Genomic DNA, 24789 nt, shown 5'->3' with positions numbered 1-24789 from the left:
ACCTTGGAAAGTTGGCAATGAGGGAATAAAACCCTCAGGCTGAAAAATGGTTCTCCATTTCTGACTTAAATACTGTATATCATCTTTCTTTGCTCAGCCAGCACTGGTTTTTCAAAGGAATGGTTCTGAATTTCATCTCAGTGTGTAATGTGTGTTGTTTAATACTACGTTTGTTATAGAACTTTAAAGATACAAATGGCTTAACTGAGGAAGACATCCCCAACAGACATTTTATAATATTTATTTGTGCTGTTGTTTGTAAATAACTTAAACACACCAGAAATGTATTTTTGAGTGAACCCATTTATTTTATAGGCAGTTGCATTCAGTTGTTTTGGATAATAATAAAAACGCACACACAATCAGACATACACTACATAATGTTGAGGTATATATAATTTTGGAAGTTCTTGTTCTTGCTGCTTTGATATCTAGAGTGTCTCTATAGGCCGAATTTTCAATCTAACAACTTTGAGAGAGTAATCAGAGGGCTTGAAGGGCACCCAGACCACCCCATTTTCAATCTCATAGGGAGCGTTGTTCCTTGGGTCATACTGACCTCCTGAGTAGTAAATCCCATTGAGATTAGCAGCCTGGCAATTATTGTACCACCAGCCACCTCCATATATCTCAGCACAGTTCTCCTCCCATTGGTCATTGTCTCTATCAAAAGTACTAAATTTCATGTTATTGTGAGTGGTGTATTCAACCCCATCTTCCTCTGAACCCCTGATAAGAGCATCGCCTGCTGTCCCCTCATAATCAGAGACACTGAGCCTATAGCCTTCTTCTTCAGAGCTTATGTGTATGTTATATTCTGCATAACCTTTATTGCCCTCCCAGTCCTCTACTTCGACTCGAAGGACAGTGTCCCTCTGGGTCAGGAGATGGAGATTTTCATTGCCCAACCAGAACTCTCCTTTCCCATCCACGCTGCCAAAACCATTCTTGTAGTCTTCCCAGGTCCGGTTAAAATTCAGCGCCCCATCCAATCTCTGTTGGATCAGAAGCCATCCTCCCAAAGTGGTCTCTTGGTCGCAATAAACTGAAAAAACCTTAGTGGTTCCTGCTGGCTTGATTCTGAAAATGCCACTTTGGGCACCAGAAGTGTGTTTCTGGTGGATATCCTCACAGTCTAAAAAAACAAAGTTGATCTGGTTGACAGAAGTTTTCGGTTAAGCTTTATTACAAGGTCACAGGAATCCAAACAGTAATCATGCTCAAGTCAACTGGCTACACTTAATTTGGGGTTGCAGTGGAACAAATCCTTGTACTCTCCCCCCACCCCAAACTGATTGCTTACATGCACATTTTTATTACCCATGACGTTAGGTACACAACTGCCTTCTTCTCCAGTTATTCATGGCGAGAAACCATGTCCCCCACCTTTCCAAAATGGCAACCAACAGACACATTGCTCTTAGTATTTAAACAATGGCATGGATTGCACTCGTTTAACCCGTGTGTCAGTTTGGTTGCACACTTCACTGCTGCTCCCTCAATAATTATTTTCCATGCAGTGGGTGGGTACCTGTCCCGGTGTAGCTTTCTCCCTGCTTCACTCCTCCTGCACTCAAGCTGCGTGCATGAAAATCAGGTCTGTCTTCTCCACTCTCGTCATGTTGCAGCTCAACTGATGGGATTTTTATTGACTTGGTTTCGAAAGTGGAGCCCCCTTTGTTGAAGCCGCTAGAACTGCTGCTGCTGCTGCTGCTGCTGCTGCTGCTGGACATAACCGTCCTGGAATGGGATGTGGAGCCACTTGTATGAGAATGGAAGTCGGGGGAGGGCTGGTCAAAGATGGAGAAGTCATCGGTTTCTCCCTCCCCAAGGTCAGAGAAAACGTCGCGTCCTTCAAAGGTCGATGTGTGGGTTCCAGTCCCTGTGCTATGGATTCTGCCACCAGAACCTGAGGTGAAAAACTCTTTTGCATTCAAAGGTAGGGTAGAAAAGTCAGAGGAGCCACTTCCACCGGTCCCAGTGGTCACTCTTGTGTGGGTGGTGCCTCCTGCTTCTCTGGTTAAATCTTTAGAATGGAAACAGTCTAAACCATCAGATGTTTTATACTCTTCAACAACCTCTTCTCTGGGACCTTCAGGACCTCTGATCACTTTTCTAGTGATGGTTTTGACGCATGTACGGGAGAGACGAGACTCAGAAGGACCGACTATTTTCAAACTACTAGAGGTATCGCCTCTGCCAGAGGTATCCCCTCCAAAACCAGGAGTGACTAACTTGGTAGTGTGTGGTTGTCCAGCAGCCTCTGAATCTTCCAATACGACTTCAACCAGTTTGATACGATTAATGATGCCTGCTTCTTGTTCCGACAGAGGAGCCGTTTTAAAATGGCTAGGGACAGTGGAATCCTTCAGGGGTCTCATTTTCAGTACCCTCAAGGGGGCAGCTTGATACGCCGGCTGCAAGTTGATGGAACTGGCCTGTAAAAGCAGCTTCTGTATCTTGTCATAGCTATCGGTGTCCACATTGTAGCTGACAGCTCGAGAGCAGGACCCTTCGCAGGATCGCACCTTAATATCAATGTCCACCTAGGCAGAGATGGAAAGGTGAAAATACAAATGGGAGAAGAAGAGAAGTGTGTCAATCTGGCAAGTGTTTACAGTATTATGGTATTAAATATTAAGATAAAATGCAATGTATAAAATACAAAACCACAACCTCAGTATAAATGTGCATGCTTTGATTCCTAAGTCTGCCAAAGCTGTTGTACTGTATCCTTAAGTATTTATCGGGCTATTTTGTTTGTAAAGGAGGAATGCTGCTGGGCTATTGCTGATGGCAGTTTCATCACTGCTTGAAGTGACCCCAAAAGGTTTTGTTGTAAAATAAAGAAGCCAAACCCTCATCTATAGCACTAAGGCATTGCTCAACAGAAAATAATTAGAATTTGTCCAATTCCACCAGAAGTTGAGAAGAATGCCTCTTGTACTTTCACAGAAGATGGATGCCCTAGAGAAAGGGCGAGTGGGTGGAATTCAGCCCAGAACAAGAATTTATTTTATTTTATTGAAAAAATGATTGCAGCCTACCTCTAAACGCTTCATCTCTACAACTTGGTTTCGGATGGTATTATGCAGCACTTTAATCCGGCTAACTTGGTCAGCGACTCTCTGCTTCAGCGTCACAAGTCTCCTTCTCAAATCGTCAGATATTTGGCCATAGTTATCATCAATTTCTGAAGCAAAAGAAGCTGCAATAGGTTAGTCTTTCCCTTTCAAGGTAAAAATTGAATTACAATGATAATATCAACACATTATACTGTATAAGGACACTAGGTAGGAGGAAATTAGCAAATGGCTCCTGTAGGCCCAAACGTTAATGACCCTTGATGATATTGTCTTTTTCTCCGGATCAGGACAGCAGTCTCTGAGAGGGAGGATTTACCTTCCCTCCTCATGCTGCTTTCCCATTGAAAAACACTCCTGAAGACACACCCACCCCAGTCATGATCCCAGCATAGATCAACGTGCCCTGTGGGTGCCATTTGTAGATAAAAGCACTTGGGTACTGTCAACTCTTTTGCTAGGTTCAAGGACGCATGCATCCATGTATGCCTGAATTATGCATCCCTATTACTTAATCTTCCAACCTTCAGTTCTGCACTGGAACCCACAAAATTCACCTCTTAGAGAGAGGTGCTGAAAAACCTCGCTGCATGAACTGGCACTCTCTTTTGTAGCCATTTGAATCCTAGCTTTTTTTATTTCCCCCTTTTCTGTGTATTCCATTCATGTTAGATCTTAATTTGTTAAAGAAATGTTGGAAGAAAGTAATAATGAGCCATGAATTCTGCTCATATCTAGGCCATAAATATTCAGGAACAATATCAGGAGCCCAACTTACTGGGAGGGCACATCCTTTACATGCAAAAGGCCCCAGTTCAACCCACGACATCTCTAGTTAAGTTCAGCTTCAACAACACATCTAGGAATAAAGCGTTTTTTGTTGTCGTTACACTGTAGATACTAAGACAATAAGTGAATATTCATCCTTGAAGAATGAAGCTTTCACTGTTGAAACAGGGTCTCTGATAAATCCTCAGAATTATTTTAGAACATTATTTGAAAGTATATCACATGGTCTGCTTTTGGAAGGGAAATCTGGACCAAGCCCACATTTGCCATAATGTTTCAACTTGGAGGATTGGTCATGGGTCCATGTGGTCCTTGACACCAAAACAGATAGCCATGCCTGGTTAAAAGCAAAGTAATTAATGAAGATGATGTGATAATTGTAAATTGGGAAGCTGCTGATTAGGCTTTGGCTAAGGGTGCTTCTCTCCCAATTGTCTCAGACAGTTGTTAAAGGCCTGCTGTAACTAATGTTACACTGGATATGCAGGTTGACACCGTGTGTTCAAGAATCCTACGCGTTCAGCCTTTCTCATGATATAGACCCACTAGGCACATGCACCTAGAAGTGGGTGCCCTTCTACAGAGCTTTGGCTCTGAGTGCAGGGGCCCAGGGGTGCAGCCAGCTGGTGTGATCCTGCTCCCCTCTTTGTATGATTATGCATGGAGGCAGCTTGTGAAAGGAGATTATTTTGACAGTGGAATCATGCAAAGCAAGTGTGTTGTGAAAGTTTTTGTTGCTCTTGATGAGTCTTCCTTGTGTGTAATTATAACACCTACAATTCTATTCTGTCATGTATGAGCTAGCTGAGATTCCTTCACTGCAGGCAGCTGGAGTAAATGACCCTCGAGATCCCTTCCAACTCTACGCTTCTACGATTCTGTGACTGTGTTCTATGATTGAGTCCACTTGGTCTTATATAAGAAGGATGCAACAAGCAATTGTTTGTATTTGGCGATTGTTAGAGAAGTCAGATGACAATACATGTGTGGATGATACTCACGTTGCTCACTGGCCAAATTTCTATCCAGATAGCCATTGATTTCCTGTTTAATAATGTTTGATGTCTTGTAGCTGTTTTGATTATCCGCAAGCAGTTTCTTAATTTTGTTTATCCTGTCAGCAAAATCCTGGTCTGTTTCGTCTATCAGTCCTTGCATCCGGCATCCTGAAGGACATTTAGTGCCCTGAAATGAGGAAATAGCAAATAAAATAAAATTACAGATGAAACATCTGCCATGTCACTTATTTGGTCCTCAAGGTTCATTATTTTATTATTACTGCTAATAGAGATTTAATTATAATCACATGTAATTTAATTATCACATGAGATTTAATTATAATCACATGCCCAGTTTCAACCATGTTTGCTTGTTATGCTACACTGTTTATGCAAGAATGCTACCTGGGGAAGCTGGTAATAACATTGTTCTGTATTTATAGCAACTTTGTCACATGTGAATATATTTTTAGGAAACCCAGTGCTGTGTATTTTTTCTAAGATTTGTGTGCCCAAAATCTATCACACAGGGTGCTCAACAGCTAGACTCTGTACATGTTTGCTCCTGCTGTGATGTCTGACTGAATTCAGTGGGTTATATGTGTAGTCTGAATTGACTTTATTAATAATCAGTGAAAGCTTTTTAATTACTAAACAATACATAGTTTTTCATCCTTGATTTTCAGTTAATCTAGAAATTTGAAGAAACCCTTTGTAGCAATTTCTGAATTGCAGGCGTGTTGTGGTATCATTGTATATCTATGTCATTAGGGTCTATTGTGCCATGACTATGATTTTGTATGGAGACCGTGGTACACAGCAAAAGTGTGATGAATGTGCTTCAGGCTTGTTCGCTCTTACCCATTCGTCATCAGAGCATACTGGCCAACTCTTTTCAGATTTGCAGTCAGACTGGGCTTTATGCTCCACTATTCTTGGGCCACGTACTCCTCCTCCAAGCTCTGTAAAGGAGCCATCACCTTCTGCTGCCTGTCATAGGAGAGGAAAAACATCAAAACAATATTATAACTTATTTAATCTAATTTATTGTTACGTATCTCTTTCTCTTTCCTTCCCAAAGTGGCATACATGGTTCTCACCCTCTCCATATTATCATCATCACAACAACCCTGAGATAGGTTAGGCTGAGAATTGGCGACTGGCCCAAGGTCACCCTTCATGGCGGAATGGGAATTTGAACCCTGGTCTCCCAGGTCCTAGTCTGACATTCTAACCACTACACCACACTGTCTCTTTAATAATAATTCACTGAGTTACCAAAACAACCCAAAATATACCCAGATGCCCCTAATAATGAAGTCTAGTAATTAGAAACTCTTGTTTCACTAGCATCACAGCAGAGAAACAATGTCATTTATTTTCAAGCTCCGCCTTTAAAGGTAAATGTTACTATATAGGTGGAGTATAATGCAAGCAAAAGTGCTGTGAGTCATGAGTGAATTTGCTGGACGTGTGTTTCTGGCACAAAGGACAACTTCATGCAATTGATATGCTGTCAAGTACCAAACAACTGGAAAGTAATAAGCCAAGTAAATCACCAAGCAAATATTAGTAAGTAACTGCTGTTAAAGTTGAGGTATATGAAAGGTATAGTAACTAAAGAGGAATTTATCACTCATGTAGGCTGCAATCCTCCTCAGTTAAAATCAGTGTGTTTTGACACAAAGTTTTGTATGCCTCTTTCATCAATACAGCTGGCTAAAATAGCAAATGGATTGGATCAACCATAATTTAATTGGCTATATATGGGTGTTCCGTTGACTTGGCTTCTTAGCTTAGTAGCTAAAGAGAGGCTTATCTGAATCTGTTCCATAGGAAACGTTTGGTTTGGTTAGGCTCATACATCATAAGAATCTTTGCTGCAAGCATTTTGTTTCAGTTTTGAGATCTGCCATGCCCTGGTGTGATTCATTTAGTTTTATTGTGATTTAATTGTAGACTCAATCTTAAAAACAGCAACTCAGCAGTATAGATTGTCAGAATGATTTCTGCTTTATACAGTTACAAATTTCATGAAATGCTGAAACGCTGCTAGATTTCATATGAAGGTAATGCATTTATCCTTGGGTTTGCTTTGGTTTGGGGAGTTATCATATCGTCATTTAATTAATTTTGGGGTCTTTTCTGTAATATAACTGAGAGCTCAGTTAAGTTTTTTTGTTGTATACAATTACAACTTTCATTGACTAGGTTTCATACGAAGAATTCAAAGATAATGCATATTAAAAAGACTCTTATTATGAACACATGTCTATAAAGCACTCATTTGCCCCAGTCCAGCAAGGAAGATGCATGCACAGAAATAGGCTAACACATACAGATGACAATACAGAGACATAGCTGGATGTGCATCCACATCAAAACCCTCGTCAGGGTCCCACTGAGATCCCATCTCTGGAGCTGGTTGAGAAAGCATATTCCCTTATCTGGGGCCACTTTTATATGCAACCAGTTATGCATTACTTTTTTCTTGTATATATACATATAGAAACAAGTACAAATTGTATAGATGGAGATGCAGCCAGATGTCCCAAGAATCGCCCCTCCCGAATTCAAGCATTTGAAAGGAGAAACCCCCAGATTTCACTTCCATTTCACTGTTCATCTGGTAGTAGGAGGTTTACTTGGGCTGAAATATATTACTTTCTAAGCAAGCAGGTGACCAATAGAACGAAAAGCAACATAGCTGGTAAGCTAACAGGAGAATCGGATAAAATGAACTCATACCCAAGTGATGCTGAAGCACAGCAGGGCACAGAAGACTCTCAACTGCAACATCTTCAGAAAGCTGTGGATGTGACAGGAAGGGATGTGTTCCACTTAGGTATTTTTGGTTGAATTTAAACCTTGAATTTAAACTATCCATCTCCCCCCACAATTAATGATTAGTTTCCCTTTGTTTGCAGAGTCACAGTGCAACATCTGAGTTTGTTGACCCAGGGGTTTGTTGCACAAATTCCTTGGTTTGTTTGCTAGAAGTCCGTTTGCACAATTCCAGCAAACACGGATGGTTAATCCAACCGTATTCCAGGAAAGGAGGACCTAAAGTTTGAAATGAATCATTGATAGATAGAACACATAGGGAAGAACACAGCACTGACAAATGTCAACAATCTAGAGCTGGCATTTCTAACATTGATAGAGTGTCACTGCTTAGTACATTACAGGAAACACATGGTTACAATGGCCATTTTGTGCTGTACTATTATTGTTTGGATCGAGAAGAAAGAGCCAGCAATGGGGTAAATGCCTCATTTCCAACACTAGGAATGAAAACATGGATGGATTTAAATAAAGGGCTGCAAATTCATTTAAACAATTGGGTCCTCCAGATTACCTGTTCATTGAGCATTCATCCTCATTTGCTTGTACAAAGCTTACACACACAAAAATAGATTATAGCTGGTCTTTACTGAGCATTTGTTTTGTTTGTGGGGCAGTTATATGATGAGTATAATTTGTGCTGATTTCATCCTGATTTGCTTGTGAGGCTTTTACATGTCTTCCTTTGTTCACCCCACAATTTTCTATGAATTTCCCCATCACTTTCCAAACTGCAAAAAGCCTGATTATTTTTTTAAAGTTTATTTTTGTACTATGGTGACAGAAACTATGACTTTCTTTAATTGTGCAAAACTAAATTTAGAGAATGCGCTTAAATTCCTCCCCAAAAACAGTGGCTGATGAAACAGTTAATGGAATAACCTAATCTCCCACTTTCCAAAGAGGATGGGGTGGCGTACTTGCCTCTGAGGCTAGAAGGAGGATTCCTCATTCTGCAATCTACCTCCATCAGGTGACCTCACCCTAGGTCAGAGCATTAGCTATCTTTATGGCTGGTGCTGAAGAGGTTGCTGATTTACCATGAGTCCCAAAGCATCAGATTTTCGGATCAGTGAATCTTCAGTTGCCCAAGGTTGGCTCCTCTCCCTGTTTCTTTCAAGCTGGGAAGGTTTGCGGAACTGTCTTGGGTAAATGTCCCTTCACCAGGGTGATGCCTCAGAGTGCTCACCACTGGGAACATGCGCTGTCTTTACCTTCTTTTCCCCACCCACGTTATGCCTGCTGCAAGACAGAGCCAGCCTAACTTGTCATTTCTCAGCTTACCTATGACTCCAAAATGTGGACTGCAGGCCTTGCAGTAGATCCCCCCAAGGACAGATCACACCCCTTCTGAGAGAGGTGTACCCCACCAATTACACAGTAAGAATTTGTGAATGACATTTGTTCAATTATGCCCAATCTGTGTAGGACCGAGGGTGCATGCTTTTGATATGGGACACATTTTGAAAACACTATCAGTAAATGAGTGCTAGGCTCAGTCCAAAGATAAAGCATGCTAATGGGAGAGTTGCAGAGTTACAAGACTATGGACAGATGGCTATTTGAATGAGCCACACATTCAACTATCATGGTGGTCTTAACCATCAGTGGGACTTCAGTCTTTCCTGATGATATTTTTGTCAATGTGCTTGGTGCAAAAAAGAAAAGGTTACTATGAATCAGGAAGATTATTTTTCAAGGGCTTTGGTATTTTTTGTACAAGATTCCAATTTCTAACTTTTTATTGATCGAAGTGACATGCTTCTGGAAAGTGGCTTGCTTTAAAAGAGTGGCTATGGTCTGTTTCTTTTATTTCATAAAACAATTTTGTCATGCAACTGCCAATCATTGCAGTCCTTTCCACCTGAAAATTGCTGAGTGCCCTCTTATTGTAGCAATTGTAAATCTGTAGAATTCAAATTGTAATACAATAAAATACAGAAGCAATAAACATATAATTAAATGTCATAATGAATATTACGTGTGATGGATATGCCATCTCCCATGGTCAACCACAAATCCACTGAGACCCTACAGGTCTCTGGAATGAAACTGATGGTCATGGAGCAGTTTGGGAAGCTCTGCTCTATCGGTTCAATCTTCTAGTTTCAATTTATCATGTTAGGAAGGCAATGCATATTTAAATATACATGGTAGACAGGCTATTCAAAATGTTTTAAGAAGCTCTGGAGCCAAGTGAGGATTACCAATTAAGATCCACCCTCTATTGTGTGGGCAGGTAATCCATCCCCCTACCTGGCCTGGTTTCCCTGGCAACGCTTCCCCCAGGTGGGATTGGACAACTCACTGGGGTAGGCGGGGACCTCCAGGTATCCCACCTGAGGGAAGGCAAAGCCTATGCTTATGGGGCCACTCCAGATCCAGGGCAGCACGCGTCCCCGCAAAGGGCGACCCCCGTTTTAAGTGGGGAGCGGTCATTAACAGATTTTGCATGTCCTTGGAAGGTTTGAATAGGATCTTAGGAGCATGATAGAAGAGACAAAAAATCCATCTAAAGTAGCATCCTATTTCCCACAGTGGAGTCACCTGATTGCTCCGAGAAGCCTACAAGCAGAAAGAACATGATGGCAATAACCATGTGTGCTGTAAAGAGTCAGTATCAAAGTAAAGGTTTATCAGTCAAATCCTGTTTTTGTTCATGTATAAGTTCAATAAGGCAGCTTTCGGGATCTTGTAATGTGTTGGTGGGTAAAATCTTGCGTATTTCACGAACCACCAGGTCCCGAAATGATTACACTTTTCAGGCACATCCACCACATTTGGCAGTAGTTGCTTCTGTCACCCCATCTACTCCAACAGAATTCTTATGAATATAAGAAAGTTTTATTGCAGTATTTTCAGCATCATTTCTTTAATACCAGCTGAAGAACACTTATAAGGGAATTTCTCTCAGATCTTAAACCAATATTCATCTTCAATTTCTATTTCCAAGTACATTTCCTACATGTGTTTTAAACTTCCTGCTGTGGCCCATATCCCGTAGTGTTCACAGTTTGTGTATTTGGGAGACATCATGCTTTCTGTTTCTACAATCATAGCTTCAAACCAGGTAAGCCCCCTAGTAGCCTGCTGTTTAATATGTAGTGATATTATGACAACAGGATCCAGTATTTTTGTATTTCACTTGTGTTTGCTACAAATTCTTCTGCAGGGGTTGGTCAAGACAAGTACCGGTATATAAGAAAAGTCTTGCTGGGCCAGATGAAAGGCCTACCTGATCTAAGGTGGCCTGCTATACATTACATACAAAAAGGAAATGCATTACCCAAAAAGTGAATAGAGATTTGCATAACATTTGTGTTGCAATTAATACCTGATATTTCTGTGTAACCTTTCTTGACTATATCCCGTTCATGGGCTATCATCAGTTATCCGCTTTTCTACTTCTGTCGAGGATTGAGTTAGATTTGTTCAAATCAGCACAACAGATGTATAAAGTTGTGGGACTTCCAGAATAGTGTGGGAAGTAGCACTGCTAGGAGGAGGAGGAACTGGCAAAATCACCCAACAGCACCTTCTTCCTCCAGCAAGAACCTCTTCTAGATCTCAGTGCTGTCTCTCAACATCCCTTCTATTTGCAGAATGGCAGATATGGATCCAACCCATTAATTCCAACTATCCTTATCTGGAGTGATACCTGATGTATAGTTAATGCTATATCACAATGACCGCTCCTCACATTAAATGGGGGACGCCCTTTGCGTGGTCGTGCGCAGCCCCCTGGACCCTATGCAGCACCATTACCACAGGCTTGGCTTCGCCTTCCCCAGGTGAGATACCTGGAGGTCTCTGCCTACCTCAGCCAGTTGCCCAATCCTGCCTGGGGAGGCGTTGCCCAGGTGATCAGGCCAGGTAGGGGGAGGGACCACCAGCCCACACAGTAGGGGGAGGATCTTACCTGGGAATCATCAGTTGGCTCCCACCCTACCCACCCTCAGTTAAGACTTCCTTTGCAGGTTAACCTTTTCTCCACAGGAATGCGGTCGCTGCTACATCAAGGTCGCTGTTGAAGGGCCGGAAAGGAATTCTCCTACATTGGCAGGTTTGCCTTTCCCGTAGCAAAACGTCACAACTTTGGCAATGTCAGGCCTTGGGCAGAATCCTTTATTCTATCTTCCCTAAGTGGGGGAGGGCGTGCAGCGGTGACCCACGCCCCCCTCCTCTTTGCAGCGGCGATACCAGGGTTCCCTGTTAAAGGGGTTGTTTGAGGGGCGGTTTGGCCGTACGCCTAGAGGTTGTCATTGCTCTCCCCTGCAACAGCGGCGTAATGGGGGTGGCTATCTCTGCTTGAACATGTGTTCTCCAGAGTCAGCCCATCCACCCCACACACTGGATAACTCTGATGTTCCCCAGATCCCTGGTGGGGACTGGGAGGTATAAATGCCCAATGCCTGAGCCAGTGGCGTAGCATGGCTTGTCAGCACCCGGGGCAAGGCAAGTAATTTGCGCCCCTAACCCGTGGATTTGGGCCCCCTAACCCTAACCCCCAGATGTTGCGCCCGGTGCACCCCCTCTCTACGCCACTGGCCTGAGCCAAGGTCTACCCACATCTAAAACATAATAAAGTTGTGGCCAATTTTAATCCCATAGCACATTGTCTTGAGTCATTATTCAACACGGGGGCTGCCCAGGGTTTGGGGGACTCCACCTGTCCACACTATATTCAGAGCAATGCAAACTCTTTTTATTTTAACACCATATTTCCATATAATAGATTTAGCAGCATATCTGGGAAGGTAGTATGATGTTTGTGCCAAAGCAAACTAGAAGTAACACGGATACAACTGCACAAATCAAGGTATCATAGCTGACTATCTCAATTTAATTTTGCCTTAAACAGCGGCAGCTTGAGTCTTAGCCTTATTATGTTGATGCTTCTTGAAGAATGAGCTTTAGTGAGCCAGTTCTGTGTATCTGTCAGATCTAGGGAAGTTTTTAATATTTAATGCTGTATTGTTTTTAACACTTGATTCGGAGCTGCCCAGAGTGGCTGGGGAAACTCAGCCAGATGGGCGGGGTTTAAATAATAAATTGTTGTTGTTGTTGTTATTTTACTAGTGGTTAATTTCAGCCACAAAGTGTTTGCTGTAAGTATATTTTATTCCTAATTAAAACAGTGTGGTTCATAAAGCACTGTTCCTATTCCCTTAAAATAAACTGAAGTAATTTCTAGAATATGAATAAATAACAAGGGAAGAATAATTTGTTTTAAATGTGAATGGATGGGGGTATCATTTACTACACAAACACCTTTACCTAACAATAAGGGATTCAATGAAATGAGTTTGGATATGAAATTGCCAAATCTGGTAATTTGCTCCTTTTATTCGCAAAATCAATTTGCATCAGTGGTCCATCATAAATAAAACTTGGTGACATTAAATAAATGGCAATCAACTATATGTAATAGATTGGGCTTTGTATGGTATTGTTTCTTATTGAACAATATAGGATGCTGATGAAGGGATGCGGGTGGCGCTGTGGGTTAAACCACAGAGCCTAGGGCTTGCCAATCAGGTTGGCGGTTCGAATTCCCACGACGGGGTGAGCTCCCTGCTCCTGCCAACCTAGCAGTTCAAAAGCATGTCAAAGTGCAATTAGATAAATAGGTACCACTCCGGCGGGAAGGTAAACGGCGTTTCCATGCACTGCTCTGGTTTGCCAGAAGCGGCTTAGTCATGCTGGCCACATGACCCAGAAGCTGTACACCGGCTCCCTCGGCCAATAAAGCGAGACCCAGAGTCGGTCACAACTGGACCTAATGGTCAGGGGTCCCTTTAGGGCGCTGATGAATAAAGCTAGGAGTGCATTTACAGATTTATAAACAATTTTTTGAAGATGATTCTGAACATTTGCCGAATTCCTTTCAATTATTGTGGCAGTTAAGAAGCAATTAATAGTACATTTTCATTTATTAATATTTATTCAAATATATACGGAGAAGAAATATTGAACAATAACTACAAATAGTGGTTCTAATCTAGAACAGTTTTTGCCTATGTTGAAGGATATTTTCTTGCATGTGGATTTTGCTATACCATTGTTGCATACAGACATAATCTGGAGAACTTCAGGATCCAGGCTTTTAAACATGTGAGCTATTCAGTTTTCCACAACCTTGTGCAAAATTGTGCAACTGTGAATATGCAGCGAAAAATGTAAGCAATGAATGTCTTTTATTGGAGGGTGGAAAAGAACATTTAATGATTTGCTTGTAGTTCCAGAGCCTACATTTTGGATGCTTTGTGAACTTCAGAGTAGCATTTTATAAAAGTTTGTGAATTTGACCAGTTATATCTTTGTTTAAAATGTTCTTTTAAACATCTCCAACCTACAAGAAAGAAAGAAAAAGGAACAACTGTCATTTTTCTCCTGAGAAAAGACTGAATGATATACATATATAAAGAGGATTTTGTGAGCACAGAAACAAAAGAGTCCTGCAATTTCCAACCAAAGACATTACTAATTAAGAATCTTTGGAAGACCATAACGGACAATAATCTCCGCTCCAGTTTGGGATTAAAAGATACACTTATTTTGAACATGGAGGTTCTGTTTAGCTATCATGGCTAAATGATAGTTTCAATAGAATGATCCACCAGGAAATTTGTCTACTCCTATTTTAAAGCCATTCTCTGCTAGAGTTCCAACACCACATCACATGGCATCAGGTATCATGTGTCCGATATACACATCTATATGCCATTTTGATTTTCATGTGATAACACAGTATTCAGAATGAAATAGCTCTGAGAATATTTTCCATAAGATGCCAGTAAAATGCTCTTAACATTGTTCAGGTGCAATGCTTCCATTAATTCAATTTTCAATTGACTTTGTTGTCTTCCTAAATGTCTCCTCGGCCTCCTAATCCAGCCTCTCCCCAAAGAGTCTATCCCTATATAAACTTAGCTGGACCCTGCAATCATCATCTGAGGCCCTTCTTCATGGGCTTCCTCCACGAGACATCTGGAGGGTGGCAACATGAGAACGGGCCTTTTCTGTGGTGGCTCCCCACTTTTGGAATGCTCTCCCCAGGGAGGCTCCTCTGGCACCTTCAGTGCATATTATCTTTAGGTGCCGGGCCATTTTTCTCTATACACAGACCTTTGGCCTTTAACAATGTATGGTTTTTATAAGTGGGTGGGATGTTTGTAAAGTACAACCACACCACCCCCACCATCCCAATTTGAATGTATTTATGTTTGGTTTTTTGTTTGTTTGTTCGGTGTTTGGTTGAAAGTCACTTTCGGTTGCTTTGGCAAGGCAAAGCAACTAAATAATAATAATAACCTCTTTTACTCCTCCGGCCTGCCCTCCTGTTACTACTGAAAGCCTGGAGAATGGAATGATCTTCATAGTTGTTTTCTTCATGGAATACCACCGACTTCGCCAGGTTGCCCAAATGATGCCATTGTCATAACCACTTGGACCGGCATCTTTCTCTGTGTAAGAACCACCTAAAATACAAGCAGCAACATAATATTATGTAAGTGGATGGTAACATTATTTTTACAGAATGAGAAGATAAGCTGCACTTAACTTTACCCTTCTCTGTGCCCTCAGCAATTCTGCAGCAAGTTTCTAAACTTGTTTATTCAGAAGTCAGTTCCACTTAGTTGAATGGGACATTTCATAATAAGAACAGTGCTTTTTTCTGAAGGGACGCAGGGGTATCCTAAACATTTTGTGAATCTAAGTTTGGCCTCATTGAGGGGCAGTATTTCAATATGAGTAGGAAACTGAGAGTCCCCCTAAATATTTTTGAAGAAGAAAAGCACGGCACTTAGTTATACACACAATAAATATGTGATATATAAAATGTCAATTGGCAAGCAAATGGTTCCTTCTCAGGCTTACTCAGAGTAAGCATCTGAAGTGAGATGAAGGGGGCATACTTTGTAATTACAATTCTTAATCGCTCATGTGTGATATGTAAGGAGTCAATTGACCAGCTAATGGCACCATTTCAGTATTAAAGTTTCCTATTTCAAGATATCTCAGAATCATAAACCACAGGAAAATGCATATACCTGGCCATCCAGATCCAGAGCACAGCGGATACTTGATCCTGGAAAATCTGAAGCACCTGCAGACTGGCTGTAGCCAAAGGCTAGCATATCAAAGTTGAATTGATTTCTCTCTCATTGAAATCAATGGGACAGAAAAGTGCTTAAAGGAGCAACCTATGCATGTTAACTCAGAAGTAAGTTGCACTATATTCAGTGAGCCTAGGATTCACTTTTGTTGGATCCTACCCTGAATGTTTAGGACTGGAGGGAGAAAAAAACCAGTCCTATCAAACACCCCTGATTGAGTCCATTTTAACTTGGATTGGCTCAGAATAAGTGGAACTATTTCCAGATTATGTGAGGAGGTGTCTATGTTTGCCCATCTCTTTCTGCAACCTGAGATCAGATGAGTCAGGCCCCGTTACCTGTCCACCTTCAAAAGTTTGGAGGGGAGGGGGGGGAGAGAGGACTTGGGGCATGCAAAAAGCTCATAGCGTTACCTTGATAATATTTGCCATTGAGGTGAGCAGCATGACATCTGTTCATCCACCACCCAGATTTGTCCTGTTCAGCACAGTTGCCATCAAATTTATCATTGTCGTTGTCAGCTGTGCTGAACTGCATTCCGTTGTGGGATGTGAAGAATTTGTCACTTGGATCATCTCCGAAATCAAAGCCTTCAAAGGCATCACCAGCCTCACCGCCAGAAAAGAAGGCATAAGTCAGGCGATACTTGTCTGCTTCAGTTCCCACTTTGAAGTGGGCGTAATCTGCATAGCTGTAGAAAGGAGAAAGTTAAACGTTCCAAATTTTACTAGCATTAAGTGTCTTTTACTTTTGATTCCTCAGACATGTCCGTTAATTATATTACGTGGTGCACGCATTTCAAGGATACAAAATGGGGGCATTTGCGCAGAAACTGTCTAAAACAACTGCCTGGTAAGTACTTCATCTTAGCAGGTCTATAAACGTAGAGGACTTGATCGCACTCCTCTGCTCTGGGCACCATAGTAAAGCAGTTTTCTGCTATTACAGTTACTGCGGGAGTAAATTAGAGCTTGTTTGAGAGATGAGGTGCAAACCATGCCTGGGTCATAACATTGTACAGTAACTTTACCTGCTTCTATAATTTAAAAATTGCTATTTTAAACAAATATGATTGTGCTTTTTATGCTCTTCAGTGGAATATTGTCAGGTAAAAAAACACTGGGGACAGCCCAGTGGTCTTTCATTAGTGCTGTGGACTAATGGCCGGAACACATATCAATGTCAGATTGGCTGCTGGGAAGGAGCCTGGATCACATGTTGCAGGAAGCAGTAGAACCCACAGAAACCAACAACAGCCTTAAGACTTATATTGGCTGGTAGCAAACGGGCAGAAAGATGATGGCGCAGCATAACAGGCTTGCCAGGTGTTGACAAAGCAAGAGCTCTCTTTGCAGACTTTGGCCCACAGACCTGGAGTGGGGGCATGGATGGGTGAAGAGGACAGCAGAATGATCTAGTTTATACCTTAGAATTTGGCAGCTCTACAGTGCAAACTTTGGATAGCCAGAGTTCCAAAGTCTAAGAGCGATGATGTCCTGCGACAAAGAACCAGGTAGAACATAGTCCTTTCTGCTGCACTTAACAGCCCCCAACAAGTCACAAGCCTTTGCTGTTACAGTTCCTCTACCTCAGCAATGCTCATACACAGATCCTGCATCTACCTCTTCTTCCTTCCCCCACAAAGCCCTCCTTCCCTGCTTCCACTGGCACCATTGTACCTCTCTCCAGACAACCGTTGCTTCACTTTCCCCTCCTGGCCTCTGGTCAGACCCCACTCACCCATCTTTTACTCCCTGGGAAGCCCTTTTGTGGGGAGGCCTCATGTGTGTTCCTGCTTTTATTGCACTATTTCCTCTTAACCTTCTGAGCCAAATGAAGTGTTACCAGCAGGTACAAAGTTCTCATGGGAAGAAAATGTGAAGTTTGGGAAGGGGAAATCCCCATTGTTCCTCCTGGAAGGAGCATGTGGTTAATAAGCCAATGTCTGACCACCACCAGCATAAGAGTCATGAACTACTGAAGAAATCCTCCTGGAGGAATACCTTTTTTGGCCACTCCAGTCCTCCAGCTCTATTCGCAAGGCATATGGAATAGCAGACTGAGTGGTTATCAGATGAATCTTCTCATTTCCAAGCCAGAATTCTGTCTGGTCGTTTGGTGACAGGTGTCCAAAGCCTTCTTTGTACTGAATCCAGTTTTTATTAAAATCTTCACTCCCATCAAGCCTCTGATAAGGAATTGGAAAGGTAGGAAAGGGAAATGAACAGGATTAGGATTCATTTTATACGACTGATCTTCTCTTATATGTTATGCATGCCACACATTCGCTTTGCAGATCACATACCCTCTGGAAAACCGTCCACCCATTTCCTAGTGTATCCATTTCACAATAGACCAGGAACTGCTCCTTGGCTTTGAGAGGTTTGATGAAGTAGAGACCGCTCTGTCTGGCACCTTTATTTGCAATGTCTTGACAATCTATAATGAAGAAACAGGATCAACATATGTTAGTGAAACTGCTGTCTATGGTATTCACATTTTAACTAAACAAGACTAAATACACCACATACCTCAATCATTATAATTTGCATTCTTCTCCAGTGCTTTAGCCAAAGAACTCAGGGCAATATACACAGTTTAATCACTCAAGAATCACATGAAGTAGCTTAGGCTGAACAGAGATTTGAACCCAAGTCTCCCTGGCCTAAGACTAACCCCACACCCCTCAAACCACTGGTTCTGCTCTACATGGAAACTGTTCTGGAGTACATAATTTAAAGATTGTTAACAAAACACTTTGGACACTGAGATGTACCTACATTATTCATTGCAAGTCTGCAGAATTAATGAGATACATTCCTATTTGCACCAAAATGTGGTTTTCTTGGAACTGTATTAACCTACAACTGAGCTATGGCCCTCCTCCTCTTTACTTATATAGATAGAGATGTTGATAATTTTATAGGTCAAGCAAAGCTTTTGAAACTTCAGAAAATACCACAAGTTGTCTCCACTCATTGGTCCAGCCGGGACTTCCACTAATGGGAAGGAGATGAGGCCTCTTGCAACTGCTCCAAAGGTTATGTTGGGGTGAGGGAGGGGGGAATTTTGGAACAGTTTGGTAGGTGAAGTGGGAACTTCAGGTGAAAGGGAAGTTTTGCAAAAACTACCTTAAGCTGATGGAAGTCTGTGCTGCATTCAAAAAGGATTCCATCAGTGGAAGGACACAAGTAGATATAATGCAGTAAACATGTCGACCTCAAGGCTCCACTTTTAAATATACTTATTTGTGAGCATATGCAGCAGACATCAATGGAAACTATGAATATTTCTGCTTAGACTTGAGGTGAGAACAGAATGACAGCCCATAGATGTTAGCCTGGACTTAAGCCCATCTGGATCTTTAGAACTAAGTCACTAGAACTAAGTTGCTTGTTTCCATGCTTTAGTGATGAAACCATTTTATAGTGACAACTGTCAAATGAAGAGTTATTTTTATTGATCTCAATCCCACAGTCTTTGTACCCACATCCAGTTCTTTCAGATTTAAAAATATGCTTTCAAATGGCTGGGCTTCATGCTCAAGAATGAAATAAGTTTATAAAATGGCCAATTAGCCACATGCAGTGCCTTTCCATAAAATGTTAGTACACAATAAACTGGCATTATCCTGTCACTGCGACTTCCCATTAATTTCTGTATATATTTGAATTGAGTGGACTTCATGATCAGAAACAGATTAATTTTTTTAAGAGAGCTATTAGCGACCTCAATTAGATGGGAGTGATGGCACACAATTCATCAAACAGGTACTAGGCTCTCACTCTTACCTCTTCCAGTTAATTCTTGTATCTGGACAGTGTCTTTGCACGGCTGTAGGCATTGTGCCTCAAGCTGAGCAGTCTTCTGCTTCAAATGTTGAATATTGTTATTGTTCGAAATCAGCAAGTCTGTCAGTTGCCTAGCAATTGAAAAACCCAGTACAGGACAGGTTTATTGGAACAACAGTTGAAGCTGAATTCATTTAGATTGTGAGGAGGTGGTGGGGGGCAGAGAATCATGTCTTATCTCAAGTTACCTCACTCTCTGCATGTCCAGCAAACTGTCCACTGAAGGCACAGAGCTTGGGGCAGGTCCAGTGAGGGACCCCACTCTCCCCTCGATGCAGTCAGTATACTAGGAGCAAGTGTTTTCCCCCCCTGTACTAATATAACCTAAAAGAATAATTGTACTGCATGCCTCCATGTCTGCTGCCTTGAGCTCATTGGAGGAATAATAGATGGCTGTATCTGTGTTCTTTAGATGTGTAAGAAGCATCTACTGTAGTCTGATTAAACTGGTTTATTCAGAAGTTAGCGCCAATGTAGTAAGTGAGGCTTGCTTCCAAGTAAACAGGTATAGGAGCTGCAGCTACACAGATAGATTAATTATCTTGGTTGGATTATAACTTTAAACAACTAAATAGCTTGATTAGGTGATAAACCTTAACTAAGCAAACAACTTGTCTATTTACACAGATTAAGTTATAAGAACACACACATTTTCTTTAACACATCAGCAGAACTTCATTGAGGAAGCAAAGCAGTAAGATTAAGTAAAGTTCTCAAAGCTGCAGTAACAGAAGATACATACTGTATTGTATTTTCATGGGCCACAACGATGTTTTCATATCTGATGATTTCATCAATGACTTCTCTGGATTTTTGAGTATAACCTGGAATCACATCTGCAGAACAGGAACAAAAGCATGCAAAATGTTAGGGATGTGCTGCTAAATGAACTGGGAAATAAAGGAATGTTTCCACTGTACTGTAGTGGCCTTTGCTTTCTCACTTGGCTGAGTTTGAGGGGATCCTATGTACGCCTGACGAATCTGAGCTATCAGTTGGTCCGTTAAACCTGAAGAGTTAGAGATCTGTTCCAGGATTTGTTCAAGTATCCGGAGATCTCGATCCACTGTAGGCTGATATGTATTCAAGAAATCTGCAATGCCACATGTGGTGGGGCAAAAGCTACCCTAAAGGAAAAGAGAACTTTTAAATCACACTGCAGAAGAATAAATGTTTAACAGCCTGACTCTATAACTTTTCATCCCCTACTCATGCAGAACCTGATGAATATTAATCACCCCCTTGTAGGCTAGACAAGAGGAGAGCTTAAAACACAATGATAAATGAGTTTATTTTAAAATATTGCATGCAGTCCGTAACCAACGTTAAAAGCAGCCACACATTTTAACAACTGCTTCACAAAGGAATACACATACCAACATGCCAGTAGTAACCATATTAGTAAGAAGCGCAAGAATAACAAGAGATATTGACTTACAAATCGATCATCCAAGATGCAGCAGTTATCACGGGTCACAGGAACATCATACTATGTGAAATAATAAATAAAATAAAATGAGACTTTCAGTGATTTTGCTACTATGACAGCTATTTCAGCCATTTCTTTAAGAGGTTGCTACCCTGCCCTGCTACACTTACTGTGCTGCAAGTTGAAAAAAGGAAGGACAGGAGAGGCAGCCAAATGTTGAACCTTGGTTTCATTGTGCCTGTGGCTCTGTGACTTCCCAAGCACTGAAGAGGCAGTGCTTAATCAGTGCGGCTTTGCAAGTGTCAGGGACCTGATATTGCTCTCCCGACTACACAGCAGCAGCTTAAGGGATCAGGTGGGACACAGTGGGTGGACACAGTATTGTAAATAGGCGGGGACAGAGTGGGGAGGGAGGGCAGCCTCTTCCTGACCTTGCGGGGGTGTTTCCGGGATCTGTTGCCTGTTCTTCCCATTTTTAGCACCAGTGCATTATTCATTCAGCACCCACGTTCCTTTGCAGGGAACAACAACAACAAAAAGAAAAAAGTTTTTAGAAGATGGACAAGTTGCCCTATGGAGAAATCGCTTCCAGGAACCACTTGCACTAAGCCTGACCTGTATATCTGAAGGGCCTGATGATCAGAGATAGCAAAGATCGCAAGAAGAGTCTACGTGCGCCACCACAAAGTTCAAACAGCTCCAAGTGAATGTGTTATTTTGTAAAATGGCTTATGCTGTGCTCTTGGACCCCCGCCTTTAAAAATTACAGTGGCACCTGGGGTTACAGACGCTTCAGGTTACAGAAGCTTCAGGTTACCGACTCCACTAACCCAGAAATAGTACCTCAGGTTAAGAACTTTGCTTCAGGATGAGAACAGAAATCGTGTGGTGGCAGCGGGAGGCCCCATTAGCTAAAGTGGTGCTTCAGAATAAGAACAGTTTCAGGCGAAGAACGGACCTCCAGAACGAATTAAGTTCTTAACCCGAGGTACCACTATATTGGTATAAACTTTAAAGGTTTGGAAAAATTTGGAAGGTATGAGTGTTGGGGATGTAGCAGCATGGAAAGTGTTTCTGTGCGGCTAATGCTCAAAAAAAGAAATAGCTTTTGTGTGGTTCCCCTGAGCTGGAACAGAATCCTGGAGTTCCTGCGCATGAACCCCTCTAGGTTATTTGCTGTGGGTGGAAAGCTCCCATTGACATCAATGTGATCTGATTCTAAGGAATAAAGGTCCCCTCTCCTTATGCCACAGACCTGATATTACTTGGGCTCCCCTGCACTGACTATTTCTTTCTTTAAAAGTCCACCACACAAACCACCTGATAAATGTCATCTAGGCCTGTGGAGGCTCCAGGCAGGGTTTGCAGAGTGCCACATTCTTTCTGAGTGGTATCCCTTCAAGAAGATCCCACACTTGGGAAGAATGAGCTACTCTACAGAGCTGGAGACATCTGAGGTGGGGAACCTGAGGCTTTGGGGCCTCTCTCTGTTTGTACCGAGGCTGCACACCCGCATCTAGCAACATCCCTACTTGCCCTGCTCTGTACCCTTCTCAAGTGCTTTTGCCTGTGCTTGGACTGAAATAATGCATCTTGATGTACATGGATGCAGAAACCTCTGGCATTTTCATGGTTAGCATGTAGCCTAGTGTACAAAGGGAAGAGTCCCATCTTTGCTTCACACTTTTGCCCGTGGACCCATCAGCCACGGCCATGCAGGGCCACAGAAAATTGCCTGTGAGGGAATGAAGCCCGTTGGCTGAAAAAAGCTCAAGTTAGTTATCCTGCAAAAAGATTTCTAAATTTTGTAAACCGCTTAGAGGATTGTTTTCTTTTCTTTTCTTAACAATAAAGTAAGTAAGTAAGTAAGTAAGTAAGTAAGTAAGTAAGTAAATACAGTGCTGTTGCTATGGGCAATAAAGCTGTGAAATAACGTTGATCCTTAAAATCTCTTGATAAAATTTTGGCACAAACCAAGATGCTCCTTACTCTTCTTCATAGTTTTGTTGTTATGTTGATACAAACAACAACAACAACAACACCACACACACACACACACACACACACACACACACACAAGAGAGAGAGAGAGAGAGAGAGAGAGAGGGAGGGAGGGAGGGAGGGAGGGAGTCAGAAGAGAGGTAATTTGCTGCATTTAATCAAGACCCTGACAGCATTTACTTTGCCATTCTAAGTGCTTTTGGTTTTGCTAAGGTGTCCTTATAGAGACAAATCTTTAGAAAATGAATAGAAGAATGGGCAATTCATTTTTAGAGGCCAAAGTAAATCCCTTTGTGGACTGAATTGAGCAATTTTGAGGCTTTTGTGGTTTATTGACGGATTTCTCAAGCAGCTCCTGAATGATTAATGCAGATGGAGATGGAAGGCAGATTTCTTAAGCCTAGATACTCATGTACCTTTCTCAAACTGATAAGAAAGGTAAAAATGGTATTTGGTTAGTTTTTAGGTCAAACTTTATAAATCCCATTGGTTGTGTACATAGAGGTTTGAGCTGATCTTTGTTAGCCTTTTCTTTCAAAGGGACATTGGAAAGTTATCCTGAACATTCCTGTTAAGATTAACTTTTGGGTTTGTTTTTTTAAAAAGCGAAATGGGAATGGAAATATCTGTTTATAAGGCAGTTCAGAAACTTGGGCAATAGGTTAGGACACAGCAAGAACGTACATAGCAACTTTGTTTACATTTGTGTACCACAGCAATGATGGGATGGAAGTTGTACTTTGTGTTAACGTGAAGATTGAAGTTTAGAGCTCCTGCTTTAGAATGGAATCAGAACTTGTACAGGCAACCAACCACCCCCACCCCCATTATGCGCATCACTGTGAAATAAATAAATACATGATTTGAACCATGTATAGGCAGCCCTGTATAGGGAAGTTTTTAATGTTTGATGCTTTATAATTTGTTGGAAGCTGCTCAGAGTGGCTGGGGCAATGCAGTCAGATGGGCAACATATAAATGAATAATAACAAGCAAGAAACAGTGCCAAAATAACGCAAAAAGAGCATGATGGAGCGGGGGGGGGGGGGAGCTTGCATGGCTGCTTGCAGTGTTTTGCCACCCTCACTTACTCACCCTCTTTGGCTTTCTTCCTGGCGGGCAGAGCCATTGTTTGGGGTGTGCTCTGCGTCTCGGCCCACCTGCCAGTCTCTTGCTTCCACATAACACAGAAAATATTCATTACCAATTTTATTTTGAAAATACTCATTTTGCTGCTACTGTACATGCTTCTCCTGGCAATAGAGACAACAAAATATTGCTTGACTACACATACAGTAGTGCCACATTCAAACCAAATTCAGAGGAGGGAAAATTACATCCCTTTATAACAATCACATGAGTTTTATTCAACATGTCTGATTGAAGATTAAACTGCATCTTAGATTATAAAGGAGACAATTTGATAATAGCATTAGAAATACAATAGTATTTTTTTCTGCTGTAGTTTCTATGTCTTCCAGAGTTTGTAAGATGTGGTTGCGTTCATAGAATCATAGAATTGTATAGCTGGTAGGGACCATGAGGGCCATCTAGTCTAACCCTCAATAATGCAGTTTTCTTTTGCCCAACGTGGGGCTTGAGCCTAAAACCATGACATTAAGAGTCTCACACTCTACCTACTGAGCACTCATACAATGAACAAGATTTGGAAGC

General features: G+C 41.7%; 2 protein-coding genes across 2 annotated transcripts; both read right to left on the bottom strand.

Annotated features, from left to right (window-relative positions):
- Positions 1-285: 285 nt before the first annotated feature.
- Positions 286-7772, bottom strand: FGA (fibrinogen alpha chain). The gene is made up of 6 exons (XM_083755662.1): positions 7619-7772; positions 5732-5860; positions 4874-5057; positions 3048-3193; positions 1532-2546; positions 286-1135 (listed from the first exon to the last, which is right to left on the bottom strand). Exons 1-6 carry the CDS (start codon positions 7667-7669, stop codon positions 432-434), a joined length of 2229 nt encoding a protein of 742 aa, XP_083611788.1. The 5' UTR covers positions 7670-7772; the 3' UTR covers positions 286-431.
- A 5867-nt stretch (positions 7773-13639) lies between these two features.
- FGG (fibrinogen gamma chain) lies at positions 13640-21471 on the bottom strand. The gene is made up of 10 exons (XM_083755867.1): positions 21285-21471; positions 21124-21174; positions 20629-20812; positions 20428-20521; positions 19626-19756; positions 18140-18273; positions 17838-18022; positions 16248-16525; positions 15029-15195; positions 13640-14066 (listed from the first exon to the last, which is right to left on the bottom strand). The coding sequence occupies exons 1-10, from the start codon at positions 21345-21347 to the stop codon at positions 14052-14054; spliced, it is 1302 nt and encodes a 433-aa protein (XP_083611993.1). The 5' UTR covers positions 21348-21471; the 3' UTR covers positions 13640-14051.
- Positions 21472-24789: the final 3318 nt, after the last annotated feature.

The sequence above is a fragment of the Podarcis gaigeae genome (genome assembly GCF_964106915.1).
Source record: "Podarcis gaigeae genome assembly, chromosome: 9".
Taxonomy (NCBI): domain Eukaryota; kingdom Metazoa; phylum Chordata; class Lepidosauria; order Squamata; family Lacertidae; genus Podarcis; species Podarcis gaigeae.
The sequence above is the reverse complement of the archived record's forward strand: the minus strand, read 5'-3'. Positions and strand labels throughout refer to the sequence as shown.